This window comes from Scleropages formosus, chromosome 19 (assembly GCF_900964775.1).
Source record: "Scleropages formosus chromosome 19, fSclFor1.1, whole genome shotgun sequence".
Classification (NCBI taxonomy): Eukaryota; Metazoa; Chordata; class Actinopteri; order Osteoglossiformes; family Osteoglossidae; genus Scleropages; species Scleropages formosus.
In genome coordinates, this window is record NC_041824.1 from 21,654,466 (window position 1) to 21,671,164 (window position 16,699).

Below are 16,699 nucleotides of genomic sequence, written 5' to 3' on the forward strand. Positions count from 1 at the left end.
GAGTTCTACCTTTGGAGCCATAGGTGTTTCAATTAGTGTTTTACAAGCGAATAATGTTAGATATAGCTCTTTTTCTAACTAGTTAATCAGAATCAGAATGAGATTTATTGACCAGTGTGCTGGTGCACAAGGAATTGCTGTGGTTCTAAGTGCCTCCACTACTTACACACAAACAGCTGACACAGAATTGCAGAATAAATGACATATTTACAGAGTATACAAAGTATAGATACTAAAAAAGTAAATCAACAAGAATTAAATTACCAAAAGTGGTTGGATATTGCACTGACAGGAGACCGAAAGGGGAGCGTTAACTGTTTATGAGTGATGGTCTCAGGGAAAAAAAACTGTTCTGTAATGGGAGTTAAATTATCCCAAAGCTATTGTTATAAGTAATCCTTTCTTACCTAATGAAAAGAACAGCCAATCTGTGTGTTTAAATAGCAGTTTGTCCAGTCACTACTGGTATACACCATGATTAGTGTAACACATGACAATATGCCTATACTTAATGCTGTTTTACCTTTTTATGGACCAGACATTCAGTATCCAGTTAATTAGTTGCTTGCTAGCACACAAAGTCAACCTGCAGACACTGCAAACCTGTTATTGATCGATTGACCACCCTGTAAAAAAAATACTTGAGAAAATCTTTAATTTCCCCCATCAGATGGTATACAGGGATACGTGAAATGGCGGAACGTCCAACTCATACAAAGTAACTAGACGCAGCGGAGTAACGCAGATTCTGTGAACGACTTTGAGCTTCAAGTTTTGTTGCCGGACCCACAGGGAGGTGCAAGCAGGGAAGACTTTTCACAAACATTGAAACGCAAGTCAACACCCTGTCTTTTTCCGCTTTTATTGATGTAAATGCAACTTTTGAGTTATGAACAAATCGTGTTACAGACACTTTCGGTGCCAGTAGTGTTTGTAAGTTGAGGGCCCAGACATAAGGGTTCAGACATCAGTTTTGTGTTCTATGGGAGGGGATACGCTGCTACAGTGGGTTCAGCCGATGCCTCGCAACCCGAGCTGCTCGATGGGTGTGCAGCGTTTAGATGTTTCTCCCCGTGTTTGTACATTCCAGACATGCATGAAAGGAGGGACTGGCAAATTATTTCTCTTCCTCCCTTGCTTTCAAACTACATGGTTGCTGAGTTGGGGTTGACTTGATAGCATATTCATCATATCTGGCCTGGAGTGCCAGTTTAATTTTTAAACAGACATCTATCTATAATGAGTTAGTGTACAACTCATTAAACCCATACAAAGATAAAACATGCAATGAAGCCTTGGAGCTTTGAAATGGCTTTGAATTTGTTATTGTAATGTGTGGGGTTTTTTCTTATTGTCAAGTGTAGGGAAAATAGTAAACTTGAAACATATTTCTAACTTTATCCTGAATGTTTACTCTCTGTCAGTCAAACTTACCAGCGTTAGCCTGTGATCTCAGGTATGTTTCGGGATTTACAGGGACACATTTTACGACCATTCCATTCCTTTACAACCCTTTATGGCAAAAATTTTAGGCCAGATTTACTTTTGAAAACCACATGTCTCTGTCTAATTCATGTGTTTGTACTGCATGTCAGGAATGCCGTTTCAGGACGTTGTGGAAAAACCACAGTGAAAGGCTGTTTATATATATTTATATATTTTTGCCACTTACATTAATGATCCATATTTTTATTTTCCTTAAACATTGTTTCTTACAAGATAATAAAGGTGGAAAAAAGCTGTCATGATTTGTGTTTATTTTAGCCTTTAGATCACAGAAGCTGAAATTTCAATAAGGGTGTGTACATGCGACATCCATCGTATGTATATTCCTTGTACACGTGAGGAAATGACATCACTATTTTTGTTGCCGTTTCTTCTTGAACTTCCAGTACTGTATTTGATAGATGACTTCAAGTAGAAGCCGGTAGAAGAGAAGCAAGACGATGCCGATGAAAAGGACCCCTAACACAGCACTGAGGATGATCACAGTTGTTATGTAAATACTGCCTGAGGGACAGAAAGGAGAATAGTTACAGGGGATATCTTACTGAAATACAAGGGTAGATCTGTGGTAAAGTACAACTCAGACACCTGCCTTCAGCACTGGGTGAAGAATCTTCACACAACATCAGTCACTGCTCTTCTGTGTATACACATTTCTCCTTCTTTCCACACACTTTCAAATGGAAACTGCCTCACCGTTTACAGTTGTCTTTCGGTGATTATTTACAGTTATTTAGAGACCAGGCCCAACCTTTTGTCAGTTTTTCTCATCAGAGGAATACTGTACTTGCAATGCTCTCATACAGAACATTTGTTTGGCAAGAAACAAGGTGTCATGACACAATTATCAGATTCATTAATTATTGGGGTAAGAGCAGGAGTACTCACCCAAAGGGTGAGCATAGTAGAGCAAGATACTGCCATCCCTTCCGTCCAGCTCCACCCTGAAGGATGTGTCAGCATCTCTACATGGCAGCAAGGTGGAGTTGGCGTGGATGAGCTTTGCAGCACCGCAAGTCTTTTTGCAGAGCTGATGGACGTCTACTCCCTCCACGCTGGATAAGGTACATCTGGCACAGGCCCTGGTAAGAGCAAGTCAGCAGCTCATATGTTGAGAGCAAAGAATAGATATTATGGGAATAATTACATTGTGTTCCCCTTTAGTTCCTGCATCCGTGCAGATACATTTAAAAATAACTTCAGCAGCTCAAAGTGAACTCAAAATTAAGCGAAAAAACACCAGGTTTTCCCACAGGGAAAAAGCTCAGCACAGGAGTCTCAATAAGGCTTTACAAGTAGTGACTGTATGATGAGAGAAATAATGATTGCAAGGAAATGATGAATACAACAAATGCACATTTGTCATATTTGCATGGCGCATGCCAAATGTTTCTTGAGGAAATCTGAAATAAATTAAAATCCAATATTTCAATACAGAGTTTTCACTCACAAATCTTGCTAGTCCTAGTAACTGTGGTTTTTTCATCTGGTTCTTTACCTATTAAATAGTAAGTGGTAAGTAACTTCAGCTTTTTACAGATTGGCTTCATTTATTTTACTCTTTTCTATCTTTACTGCTACAGTTGCTCACTTTCTCCAGATCAGGTGAACTAACTTGTCCATTAGATGCCAAGGAAAACCAGGAACCCCAGTGCTAAAATTACTGTGACAGTACAGTATTCACACACACACACACACACACACACACACACACACACTGTCTGGACTGCTTGTCCCATATGGGGTCACAGAGAGCCGGAGCCTAACCCGGCAACAGAGGGCATAAGGCTGGAGGGGGAGGGGACACACCCAGGACGGGACGCCAGTCCGTCCAAGGCACCCCAAGCGGGACTTGAACCCCAGACCCGGTCCAACCCACTGCGCCACCGCACCCCCCCTCTACAGTACAGTATTCCTAAATTGAAATTAATACATAAACTCAATTTAATAAATACTAGTATTTATACAGGCTTATATAATAAAGGTCACACATCACTGAATACATATTAGGATATGTATAACTGGTTGAAGGGTAATGCTTTTATACCTGAATCAAAGGTAAAATGACTAATGAGCATCACTTGTTCTTGGAAGTGGAAATGGTCACATTCTTTGCTTCCTTTGTTTCTTGGTCTGAACTCACAGGTATGTTTGGCACGGCGCCTCTATCTGAGCACAGTGCTCGCCGTAGAAGCCCGGCTCACAGTGGCACCTGTTGCACTTGCACAGGCCGCGGTTACTGCACTCCCCCGAACTCCCAGTCTGACACCGGTCTCTGAAGCTGGAGCACTGGCAGGCAGAACCTGTGTAATTGGGGAAACACTCACAGACTCCGCAGTTACATGTCCCCTTGCCTGCAGACACACACAAACACAACACATGTTAAACGCAAATTTAGCGATAGATTCAATTTATGATTTAAATACGAAGACTGTTCCAACATGTATCTTAACAGCAGCAAAATGTATGGATACCACTCCTAACACACAAATATATCTCTATACTATGTCCAGTCTGCCTCCAATAACCTGAATTATTAAGGAATAAGGCACAAATAAACAAACAAACAAATTGTATTATCTACTTACTTACAATTGTTAAGTCACGTACAGTAAACGCAGAGTTGGCTATTATCCTGAAAATCTGATTTGAGGCAGACAGTGGTGAACTGTAAACTGCAAACTCTTTCTGTCATGGAAATGGATGTCGAGTAAGCAATGAGCTAAGACCCAATACAGCAAAAATCTGGATTTTGGTAGACAGTAGTTACATGTTGCCATAGTAAAATTCATAGGATTGATCATCACAATGTACGGACGGGTATCATAAGAATAATTAAGAGCCCTCAGGTGGGATGAAGGTCAGAAGGTGCTTGAGGGCTGAAGGGTGCTTATTGGCCTTTTCTTTATTACACAATTTATAAATGGGGCAGAGAACTTGACTTACTCTTATCGCTGTACACCTGCACTGACCTTCACCACTGAGCGCGTTCAGATAGTACGAGGCTCGCGTGATCGCTGTTACCAGTTTCTGAATTCGCACTCACTTTCAAGAGCAATTCCTGCTACTCAGTCCACACCGGTGACATTGACCACAGGCAGTTTTTAATATTGATTAAAAAAGGATACATAATTTTCTTTTAAAAAGTGCACATTATTTACATTTATTCATTTTGCTGAAGCTTGTCTCCAAAGAGCCTTACAGTGTTAAGCTACTTACCATTATTTACCCATTTATACAGCTGGAGAATTTTACTGGAACAATTCAAGGTAAGGTAAGAGTACTACAGCTGGAGGAGGGATTCAAACCTGTGACATTTGGGTCCAAAGGCAGCAGCCCCAACCACTACATAAACAGCTGCCCCATTATTTAGAGAGGCTTGAAAACACTCATTTACCTGAAATAAATACTCTTTTAATATGCTGCTTTCTTGCCACCGTAAAACAGTTCTGCCCCTCCTCATCAGACATACTGTATATTAATACATAATTAATATGGTGAATTTACATTTCATGCAACCAGACTAATAAGTAAAGTTACACAAATGCTCTAGGAAGTGCATAGTTTTTCTTCAGCCATATTTCAGAATAATCCTAACAGGCAAGAAGCTTTTAAAATGATCTAGCTATTGGGTCATTAGTTCTGTCAACTTGGTGAAGAGCCCAATTTACCTACAGGCCGATTCTGAAACGAAGTTCCAGCACCGTTTCTGGGGCAGCTTCTTCTAAAGTTTAACGAGAATTGCACAGCGCCCCTCTCGGCAGCCTTACCGCCACAGATTGTGTTGTCATGGTGATCGCAGCTGGTGTCGTCACACTGGCAGAACTCGCCCTTGTGTTGGCCCCGGCACACGCAGCGACCGCACTCACACCTCCCGTGCCCGCTGCACAGGACAGAAGTGTTGGTCTGCCGACATTTGGACTTCTGGAACAACGCTGCGTGCTCGTCCTCCTTCTGCTGGCACTCACACCTCTGTCCTGTGTGCTCCGGGTCACAGCTACACAGATGGACTCAATACTCAGTGTCACTCTTTCTCTCTGAAGACTCACTTCTGCATACTCATTTATTGTTTCTGTTCATCGGGCAAAAGGGACACCAGGAACCTTCTCCAAATTCTAAAATCTGGTACAAATATAACTTCAACTTGTGCATTATTAATAGCACTTGTTTCACATCCATATGCCCTATGCTGCTGCTAAGCAAGTGACAGCTCTCCTGCACACACTAACCACTTTTATTTACCCATTTCACTGACACTTTTCTCCAAAAAAACTTACAACGTTAAGCTACTTACAATTATTATTTACCCATTTATACAACGGGGTAATTTTACTGGAGCAATTTTAGGGCAAGTAGGGTACTACAGCTGGAAGTGGGATTCAAACCTGTGACTTTCAGGTCCAAAGGCAGCAGTTGTAACCACTACACTACCAGCTGCCCTCACTTAACAAAGAAAGACTTGATTTCACGCATAACTGATCATCATAAGGCTGGAGTGACACCTGCCTGCACACCCCACAAATGAGGGTTCCATGTTTGCTGCAACTGGGGGACTTCTCCTCCTGGTCCTGGCAGTTGCAGTCACACTCTGTGTCCACAGAGACCTGAATCTCCTCACTGAGACCCTGCAGTTTTATGACGAAAGTCTTGGTTCTCTCCAGGCAGGCGGAGCTGCTCAAAGTCACGGAGAAGTTTACCTGGTGGGAGAATACAGCATGTTGCCAATAAGAGCTAATCTGCCACCGGTTCCATGTGAGCTTCAAGTCCCTCTTCTCACCTGCTGATTGGTCTGAACACTGTGGCATTCGCCCCTCTTTTGTCCTTGGGTGTGGACTCCAGTGAAGCAGTGCGAGCTGTAGGAAATACTCAGGCCTGGCGGGACGTCCTGGTGGTTCAGGATCACGGTGGAGGTCAGCTTCTAAGAGGCCGAGAGAAGTCATCAGCATTGAGTACCATCCTGGGACAACATCACATGGGAAGAACTGACACCTGTAGGTTTTCTTAAAAAAGAATATAGAAATCAGTTTAAAGTAGCAGGCTGTCCTTGAGTACTTCTGAGCTGTAATACAGAGTTCAACCCCTTTCCTCTCCTGATTTCCTGACAACTACATACGTTTCACCCAACGCTACCTGCTGTGGTTGTCAACATATTCACAGGATATTTGAGCTATCTGAGAAATGTGTACTAGGAAAATGGTGGTATGTATCAGACAAGCAATCTGTACTTTCGTGATCGAATCTCTGTATTTAAAGCTCTTCCTTTGTTGCTGAAAGCACTTTTGTGTATTTCAGGTTACGTTTCGCTTCCTTAGAAAAGCGTCTGCCAAATGAGTAAATGTGAAAGCAATCTGTTCAAAATATAGAAAAAATTATTTTCTGTTACTACTGGTTGTAATCTATGATCTATTACTTTCGTTACGGTCACCTCAGATTCACGATGCTACATAAAGGTAGCATGGAGTGTGAAATGTTTTATTCCATGAGCATATTTTGATATTTAAGAGTCAGTGATTGATGGATGTTGATCTTATCGATGGGAGGCGAGAGGTGTGTGTCTGCAAGTTATAAACTCTACTAAGTACTCACCTCGCAGGCCTCTGAGATAAGCTGGACCACATTACTGGAGTCATCACTCAGCGCTCCCACCACAGACTGGGGGATGAGCTTACTCAGTTCCTGGTGAGGATGAGGTGGGAGGGGTACTGAAATGGTTAGGCCCAACTCTCGCACTCAGCACATCAACCCCGCGATCCCCCCAAAGTGGACGACAGAGGAAGCAATGCCTCTCACCATATAGCTGTCATAATTCCTCCCCGTGACAGCAAAGATGAGATGAATTTTGTTAGCGGAGACGACCTCAGAAAGGTGGCCCACCGAAGGGTAGTCCTGAAAGGTGAGATAAATTCGACTTTAAGTGCTATAGTTAAAGGCCAAACAGTGTGACCTTAGGGGAGCTCAAATGTGAAAGAGGATCAGCAGGAAGCCTAGTGGATACAACTGTTCCTTTGGAATGAAAGGAAGGGGGTTTGAATCCCACCTCCAGCGGTAGTACCCTTGATCGAGGTACTTACCCTGAATCGACACTGTAAAAATTTCCTGATGTATAACTGAGTAAGAAAATCTAAGTGGCTTATTATACAAAACACAAATTTGTCAGTCACTTTGCAGATGAGTGTGACCAAAATGAATAAATAGTCCCCAGTACCTAGTTACTGATTTTAAAATTCAATAAAGGGCAGAAATACTGATCAACACAACATTCAACATGATTTTGTTTCAACTTTTAGAAACCTTTCTGTGTTTCAGATTGAAACTCGAATCTATCATAGCTGTTCATTCAGTTAAGAGTATACATTTCATATAAAAGTGGGTCTGTACTGCCTCTGTTGAAATGCAGAGGAAAGGGAAGGGAAACTGGAGATAGAGTGTCAAACCACAACGTTCACTGAGTGAGTGAAATAGAATTTTGCAAATTGGGGTGGGTCATAAACACTGGTACGAGTCAGAAAGCGGAATGGACACTCACATAGAGCGCATCCTTGTCATAGACACCTTCGTTGTCGAGATGGCACTTCCCATCAGCGGGAAGGTAGATCCCGGCCATCTTGCCATCGCCAGCAGTGTGGAAGGTGTCGTCAGAAGCGTACACCAGGATACGGGTGACATTCCCCCAACCAATGTGGTTCTATATAGAAAAAGAAGAGCACATCAGCTCTGTGCATTATTCTGTGCATTGAAATTCCATAATCAAAAATAAAAAAACATCTGTAAGCTCTGAGTAATGACTGTCACATTACAGGTGTACCATGAGAGGGAAATAATGTAACAGGGTCACGGAGAAAATTGATGAGCTATTGGAGTGAAGAATGGTTTTATTGTGTGCGGTATCATGTAAAATATTCAATGTCATCAGCTGGTCTGATATGTTTGCAGTTTCAAAGAACAGTGTGTTATTAAATTATGGTTTTCTTGCCTACTGGTGTCTGTGAACTTGATGTTAAGTGCTTCAAGTTAACCTTGCTGGGAATATCAAATACTCAGTTGAATTTTCTGTCTGATGCTGTGTTCCTCACTGAACGTATTAATGCAGTATGAGAGAGCTGAAAAGCAACGCCAACAGGACAGCTTCTGGCCTGCCATCTCTACCTGACAGACTGCAGCCTGCATCATGGCATCAAAGCCGCCCTCTGCGTTGTCCAGGTTAGCTGAGATGTCTTCCTTGCTCACTCTTCTATGAAATTCCTCGGCATCATCGGTGAGACTTAAAACATTCTTGAAGCTGAAGGCAGGCTGGCACGGTCTTCCCGTATTGGGGCAGGGCCATCTGAGCTTCTCAGACACCGTGTTGACAAATGGAAGGGCCACTTTGTCCACAAAGGAGCCAAATCCTGAGTGTGATGGATAGTACTTTGTTTTTTTCCTTGTTTTTTTTTATTTGCATATCTATCCGTTTTACTTATTTAATTGGTTTTATGAGCAGCACAGGGTCACAGCAACATACAGATAGAAACAGTACAATGAGATATTAGAAATATGTCCACATACATAGAGTGAGGGCTCGGGGTAAAAAGGTTACAACTTATCACAGGCATGATTATATAACAATTTCTAATAACTTCCAAAAGTGTGTCCACATATTCCAAAATTAACTACAATTGTCATGCAAACCAAATGTCACCTTTTTAAAGTGGTAGAAATTTAAACGCATCAGTCATCCACATATTTATATTGGATATGCATATTTTGATATAGATTGCATATACTGTATTTACGTATAACGACATTACGTCAGTATAAGTGTTTGAAGTTTGGGATTCAGTTTATTACCTTTCTACAGGAGAAGTCTATGGGCTTTATTCAACATTATTGAGCTGCCACGGAAAGACAGTGATTTTGCCTTTGTGGAAGCACTTTGCTCACCAATCCGAACTGCGGGAGTGATGTTCCTCAGGGCATCAAAGATCTTCTGGCCCAACTTCCTGACATTTTCTAGGTCGTCCTGCATCGAGTAGGACAAGTCCATTAGGTAGTACAGGTCGATGGGGTGGCCCTCTGCTCGCTTGAACATCACCTTAAACGTCTGTGGGACTCCTAAAGGAAAAGATGACAGATTTAATAGATTTTAAATCTGTAACAGGTACCTCATGAAGGATTCGATGTAGTCAACATAAGAAACACACTGTCCACAGTATAAGCATACACTCAGCTCTTTTATAACGGGGTTCCAAACAACTGCAAAATTGCTGCAATGGCATGTGAAAATATATACCCATATTACACATATTACAATGCTGTTATTATTCAGGACAACTGCATCTATTCTAGGTACTGCAGATATTCGAATTTCACAGCAGCTATTTTATTCACTTCCTATTCTGACTTTCACTCTGCCAAGCATGAGAAATTCACCCTTCTTTGATAGCAAAACCAAGTGTATATACTTCCTACCTCCTTTCACAATCACTATGTCAACCAATCTCAGCTCTTGATTAAAGTAAGTACACATCTGACCTGATCTGTTACGGTGAAATACTTGTGGTATGTCAGAAGACAGTATGCACACATATGCAGAATACTGAACACAACATGTGCTTGTAGAGAATGGACCATAATGCATTACCATTGCCACATTAAGAACATCACACACTCAAACATCTGTCTTGCTTACTATGCTCGTAGACATGCCACCCTCACACATACACAGTGTTACTGGCAACATCTAGTTGATCTGACTCCCCAATTTAAACCCGTCTGACACTGAGGAAGGACCTTCCCTGGAGCGAGAGAGAGAAGGATGTGTTCTAATCCCCCCTACCTTAATCCTTGTCCAACCTAAGGGGTCCTGAATAAAGACCATTGAATCAAAAAATCCTAAATCAGAGTCTTCTTACCCCACAAACATTACATATACATTTGTCCCAGGTGGAGGATAATTTCAGAGAAGGCAATCATGCAGTTCCTTAAGACTAAAAATGGCCCTAAATGAGATTTTCTCCAGATTTTACTCTGATTTTATTCATATTAATCTTTATGGGTGTTTATACCTGGGGGTTTGACTCAGGTTTTTGAGATGAAGTTTTTCTGAGCAGCTTCTTTTCTTGCATAAAATAATGACAAAACAAAAATATTTCATTAAAAGTTTAAAAACAGATTCATTTATCATTGTTTATTTTTGTTTTAAAGACACATGGAGGCTGCAGGTTCAAGTCCCAGAAATGCCCCACTTGGAGCACCTTTGAGAAAAGCTCTTTCGGAGAACTGATCCAGTTAAACAGCCATGGCATAAACGGATAAATGAGAATATGTAAGGTCATACACTCACCCACTCGAAGTTTCAAGTGGAGTTTCTGAGGACGCAGCTGCACCACATTATCCGAGTCACTCCGAAACTCGCTGTCCTTGAGAACTTCTTTGACGGACCGGGGGTTGATCACCTCACCTTCAGAGCAGTTTCTGCTCCTCAGATCCTCTGCACTGCTACACCGCTGCTCAGTGGGCTCACTTGGCTTAAGGAAACCCTGAGAAATAGGCGGCCAGGGTTAATCGCTGTCATTTAGACCATGCAACCTCAAGTAATAATAATTCCGGCAGGAAGCACTGCTATGAATTCATGCAGCCATGTATTACTTTTTGTAGTGTTATATAAATGTTTACAGTTATACGTGCTAGTTGATTATGTATTCCTCCAAAGTATTTTGCAGCTCTCCAAGTATGTTTGTAACATTACACAGGTTAATTTGGTGTTTAAATTCAAAAGAAAGTTCTGCTCTGATTTGAGCCAATATCAGTCTGTTGCACTGTTGCACTCTGCAGCAATGATGATGTTCATTACCGCTATAAACTACAGAATTACAGCCCTGCTGTGCAAATGTTCTTGATTTACATTGATTAAAAAAAAAAACACAAAACTTTCTTAAAGTCCCACTATGATTTTTTCTAAACTGGACTGGAGTGGACTGTAAAGTGGCGTGTCTGAGTATCTCCAGTAGTAATGTCACATCCCCTCCTCTAGACTGATGGCAGCACCAACTGAAGGTTGATTCATGATGGTTTTTGTGAAAATGCTGAATTTTGTGATGGTTTTTGTTGTTCTCTTGTGATGTTTTTTCTTTCCACTTTTTATATCTGAGCTGAGACATTTCAAATTATTTGGTATTAGTTAATTGCGTTGGTTAATACAGGAAGAGGTATCAATAGCTGGACATCCACCCATTGCAGTCTCATGCCAAGTCACATTATACTGGGAGGTCCAAACAAGATAACTTTACACTCTTTAACAATTATAACTTTGCTGCAGTGGTAATATCACCCCCTAGACCTGGGGAAAAAAATAAAGACAGATTATCTGCAGATATTTCTCTACAAGCGCTGAGCTACAGGGTACTCATTCAACATACAACAGAGGTGGTCATAGATCATCATACAGGTATGCAACTTTCTTCAACTCTCTCCTTGTTTACATGAACACACACACACACACTTTCTGAACCGCTTATCCCATATGGGGTCACGGGGAACCGGAGCCTAACCCGGCAACAGAGGGCATAAGGCCAGAGAGGGAGGGGACACACCCAGGACGGGACGCCAGTCCGTCGCAAGGCACCCCAAGTGGGACTCGAACCCCAGACCTACCGGAGAGCAGGACCCGGTCCAACCCACTGCACCACCGCGTCCCCCTTACATGAACACCTGCTGTGTAATGTCCAGTAAGTGTAAGAAAAACAAATAGGGTGGACTTACCTGTTGTTTACACCAAGCACAGCCTGGGCTTCTTATACACTCTTTGCAGGATGTTTTGGGCTGGCACTGCCCCTGCCATGCTGGGAAACATGCACAACAAAAGCTTTCAGTGGCAGTTCCTTCTGCTTGCATTCTGACATCCTCTTCGCATGAACTTATCTGCCTTCATCTCACTTGTGAAATTCCAAGCAGACTTACTCAGAGTTCCCCGCACCCCTGCACAGTGGAAGAGCAGGAGCAGAGCGAGTGCCGACTCCATCATGGTGGGCGAAGAGGAAGGCAGCAGTGAGCATCAACTTCATTCTCCGGAGTGAGGGACTCAGTGCAGGTGTTCAGAAGAAGCACTGTGGGGTGTCTCCATCACAGACCACCAAGCATGACGTCTTGTGAAAAAGCACTGAGGAAGCACACCACGAACTCAGATCTAACCATAAGTTCCCCTCACAAATACGTGGTTGACTGAAGCATCCAACAGCCAATACTCACCCTTGAATGAACTCCGGAGGACTAGCTCATCTTTCTCGAGCCTCCCGGATAGAGCTGTTGGACCAGTCCTGCTTTGCTTTTGAATCGTTTTACACACCTGCATTGCATGCATTTGCATTTTGTTGTACCACTATATTGATTCTGCCCCTATGCTACTGTGATCACTTCTGCTACGTGTATATTCAGGATGACTGCATTCCAGTAAATTCACACCTAGATTTGTGCACCGAATTGGCCATGTGAACTGAGGACATTTGCCACAACTCCAGTGTTGTGATTTGTGATTCTCTTTACGTCCCCACCCCACAGGCCTAGCTCTCAGTTCCCCTTTTGGAGCCTTGTGTGCTTACCGTGAACACAGCTGTCCGCTTTACCTTACTAGCACTAAGAAGTACACTACTTGAGCGTTTGGCTTGTTCTATACAAGGCATAAAAAGGGTATTACAAAGTGCACTTACCAGCACAGCATCAGTCATCCCTGATTTTTAATAGATTGTACACTGATAGGTTGCCAGGATCCCATCATAATTATTAGAAGTATAAGTACTTCTAATCTGAGGAGTTCCTGGATTTTCTTTGCTTTTGCAGAACCCTCACTAGTTGGGTCAATGGTGGAGATGATTGTAGGGGTCCACAACTGAAGAAGACCCATAAAAATTCCAGTAGAATTTAAGTTATTTTATTTAAAGGAGGGGAGTGTAGTATTCTTTCACGGGGCCCATAAATGCTCACTATGCCCCTGCCTATTGACATATAAAGACATATGAAGTTTGACAACACAGCTGTTCCTCCCTTCCTGTACATTTCTTGGAAAAAGGTGTCCACTAAAGAAGTCTGCAACCAGAGAAACAACTAGTCACTGAGCCCTCCTCTGCAGCAGTGTAACACAGTATATTGTTTTGCTACTTCTCATTTAAAAATTAAATTGCACATAATTTACTCTTCTAAAGAACCCATCACGTACCTATACACACCCTTTTTGCCCCCAACACACCTGTTAGCCACATTTTTCAAGTCACTGAGATGTTGAAGAGTGACTAGCGGTGTGTGATGTGTCTGTTTGACAACCATTAGACATCTTTGAATAAAAATGGATGGGAACAGATGAACCAGCTCTAGGGCAGCCCTTCACAAAATGTCAGTCTAGAGTATTCCATGCACTCCATTCATTTTCATGAAGTATGAGCAATTAATTAAGCAGAACCCAGGAAAGGTGAAGACATCAATTATATATTATAAATCAGTATCTTCTCAGTTTGACAAGGCTGTGCAAATGCACGTGAAACTGCAGTATAATAACCAGCATCTACTGTGTATCTGTTCATACACAAAAAAACAACACACGATCAATCAATCTACTTCCTTTACTGGAAAATATATGATTTGAGATGCCATACCACACACTTTACCCCCCATTCTCTTGGGACAGAGGGGCAAGAAAGACAGAGGAAGAGGACTGGTTTCAGGAAGATACTGTGTGTTAATGAATGACATTGCGGAAACAGTGGAAAGAGGAGGATCGGTAGGGTAAAACAATTTGTGGCAGTGACTATGATGGGGAGGTAAGGAATTCGGAAACAGAGTGATGAAGCACAGGAAAAACCAGGAGATTCCAGCCTTGAGCAAGGGAAAGGGAGAGAAAGTTACCCCAGGGCTACATGAAAATGCCTCCCATATCTTAAACAGGCATCAGGACTGGGCTCCTCTTTTGGATTACGTGCTCCATGTGGGCGTGCTCCGAGGTGTCCAGGTTGATCTTATACTTGGCCAGGATCTTCATAATGGGCCGAAGCTTCAACCACCACTCTGTTTTTGGGATGCGATGCCTTAAGTAGGGGTGGAAAAAAGCAGAAGGGTTAGGTAACATGCTTCATCCAGCTTATTTGTGGCGTATAAAAGTCAGACTCATATGGAGTGTGAAAATGTGGAAGTCTCAGTGTTTGACTGTTATGCAGGGCAGAGCTGGTGGAGACTCACTCAAAGTCCGTCTGGTCCCTCAGCTCATCGAGGGGTTGGAACATCAGAGTCCTCTTCCTCATGCCGAGCACACAGGCAGAGCCTGGGGTGTTGGCAAAGATGCGACCTGCCACACATGCACGAGCGGTTTGAACGGGCCGCCCGCAGCCTCGGCAAACGGCACATGATTTCCTCAATTCGCGCACGTCAGTGTACACTTGAGCGTATACTTGATCAGTTCAGTCCCTGTTATACTGCCAGCAGTATGTTCTCGGGTGGCACTCACCATGTCGGTAGCACTCCTTCAGCTTGTCAGTCAGCCAAAGCACAGCCTTAGCTCCCATCTTGGTGCCAAAGTTCCTGTCAAAAGGTGTGGGGGTGCCACCCTGTTGGGGGTGCATCTCAGTCAGTTGTCTTATTGCCATCATTGCAGGACAGGGACAGAAGGACAGTTCACCTCATGCACTGCCAGTGAACATATCTTGTACAGAACAGCCAACCTGTCCTCTGTGTTTCTTACTTTCACCCATTTACCTTGGTGCAATATTGGTAGTATGGGTACAAACATATGAGCCCGTAGGACCAGCTGGGTCAACTGTTCAGAGACAGGAGCTTTCAGGCTGTTTTTCACAGTAGCTTTTCCCAGTTATTAGCACTGCACACCCACCTGCTGCATGTGGCCTAGCACGTTCTTGCGGCAGTCAAAGACACCCTTCCCCTCTTCAGAATATAGGCTGAAGATGAAGTCAGTCGTATAGTTTGGATTGCATTTTTCATTTCTTGAAAAGAAGAACCAGACGTCATTAAAGAATGACAGGATTTAAACGAGCAATTGTGATTGAAGAACAAACGTATTAAAATTTTTTGGCATTGTTCTAAATTAGAGCCAAATAAAACTAAGAAAGAGATTGTCTGATTTTGAGCAGTATGGAGCGAGAGGACCCTGACCCCTGTCTCACAAAGCTGACTGTAGGAAATGGTCTCACCTGAGAATCAAACCTCTTTTCACCGTTGTTTTCATCTTCTCCACCAGATGTTCCACATTTACCTGTGAAATACATGCAACCAGGTGGCAATAGAGGGAAAAACAAAAAAACAAACCAAAAAAAAAAAAAACTTTGGTGCAGTTCTAGAGCACGCAATGCCTTCAAAGTACCAACTTGTGATAAAAATTTTGTCAACAATTTTTGTTTGAGATAAACAATGACAAGATTGTATGTATGTAATACGAAGGCACTGCTGCCTGGGCTCGTAAAGCACGGTCTGACCAACCATGACATACCTTGAGATCATGGATGTTGAAATGTTCCTCAAAGATGTAGGCGGCGTCAGCTCCAGAAGCCAGGCCTGCCACAGTGGCCAGATAGCCACAGTACCCACCCATTGTCTCAATGATGAACACGCGACGCTTGGTGCCAGCGGCCGACTGCTTGATCCGGTCACAGGTCTGAGAGAGAGAAGAGAGAAGGCAGGTAAAGGGAAAGGGTACTTCAGTGGGTACTCATTGTTAATGCCCATACATGCTTGCGAGCCTGTGGTCCTGACCGATGTGATGGTGTTGAGGGCTGTATCAGCTCCAATGCTGAAGTCTGACCCAGGTACATTGTTAGACACAGTAGCGGGGATCATGACTATTGGGATACACAGCTCCTCGTATTTCTGTCTGCCTGCTAACAACTCCAGCCCGCCAACAAAAGCCTGCGGGAGAAAGACCAAGACAGAGTTATCACAGAGAGACAGAGGATTCATTTTCTCTCGCCAAAGTCCACTTTGATGTGCTGATGCTCACCTCAAACCCTCCGATAATGATGAGACCATGGATGTTGAATTTGGCGATGTTCAAGCTGATTTCTTCCATAACTTTTGCAGGCAGTGTTCTTCAGGTAAAGAGAGAGAGCACACTTTATGAGGTCAGCAATAAAAGACAAGAATGCGTTTTTCACAGGCAGTCTGTGACCCAGTGACGTAAAAAATTGGCGTAGACCTCACTGTCCACCTTGGACGTCAGAGT

The 16,699-nt window shown here is 42.8% G+C and overlaps 2 protein-coding genes across 2 annotated transcripts in view; both read right to left on the bottom strand.

Annotated features, from left to right (window-relative positions):
• Positions 1–1,747: 1,747 nt before the first annotated feature.
• On the bottom strand, positions 1,748–12,538 carry LOC108939200 (integrin beta-7-like). The gene is made up of 14 exons (XM_018760354.1): positions 12,445–12,538; positions 12,247–12,326; positions 10,829–11,024; positions 9,427–9,597; positions 8,653–8,894; positions 8,033–8,191; positions 7,297–7,392; positions 7,093–7,182; positions 6,284–6,424; positions 6,013–6,203; positions 5,178–5,503; positions 3,650–3,860; positions 2,395–2,588; positions 1,748–2,010 (listed from the first exon to the last, which is right to left on the bottom strand). Exons 1-14 carry the CDS (start codon positions 12,506–12,508, stop codon positions 1,859–1,861), a joined length of 2,313 nt encoding a protein of 770 aa, XP_018615870.1. The 5' UTR covers positions 12,509–12,538; the 3' UTR covers positions 1,748–1,858.
• Positions 12,539–14,132: 1,594 nt separating this feature from the next.
• LOC108939069 (ATP-dependent 6-phosphofructokinase, muscle type-like) overlaps positions 14,133–16,699 on the bottom strand; it is a 48,396-nt gene continuing 45,829 nt past the window's right edge. Inside the window, exons 16-23 of the mRNA XM_018760193.1 lie at positions 16,478–16,565; positions 16,234–16,386; positions 15,971–16,135; positions 15,675–15,736; positions 15,356–15,467; positions 14,975–15,074; positions 14,710–14,815; positions 14,133–14,558 (exon numbers count right to left, since the gene is read on the bottom strand). Of these exons, the coding sequence (XP_018615709.1) occupies positions 14,411–14,558; positions 14,710–14,815; positions 14,975–15,074; positions 15,356–15,467; positions 15,675–15,736; positions 15,971–16,135; positions 16,234–16,386; positions 16,478–16,565 (934 nt within the window). The 3' untranslated portion in view covers positions 14,133–14,410. The remainder of the gene's footprint in view (positions 14,559–14,709; positions 14,816–14,974; positions 15,075–15,355; positions 15,468–15,674; positions 15,737–15,970; positions 16,136–16,233; positions 16,387–16,477; positions 16,566–16,699) is intronic.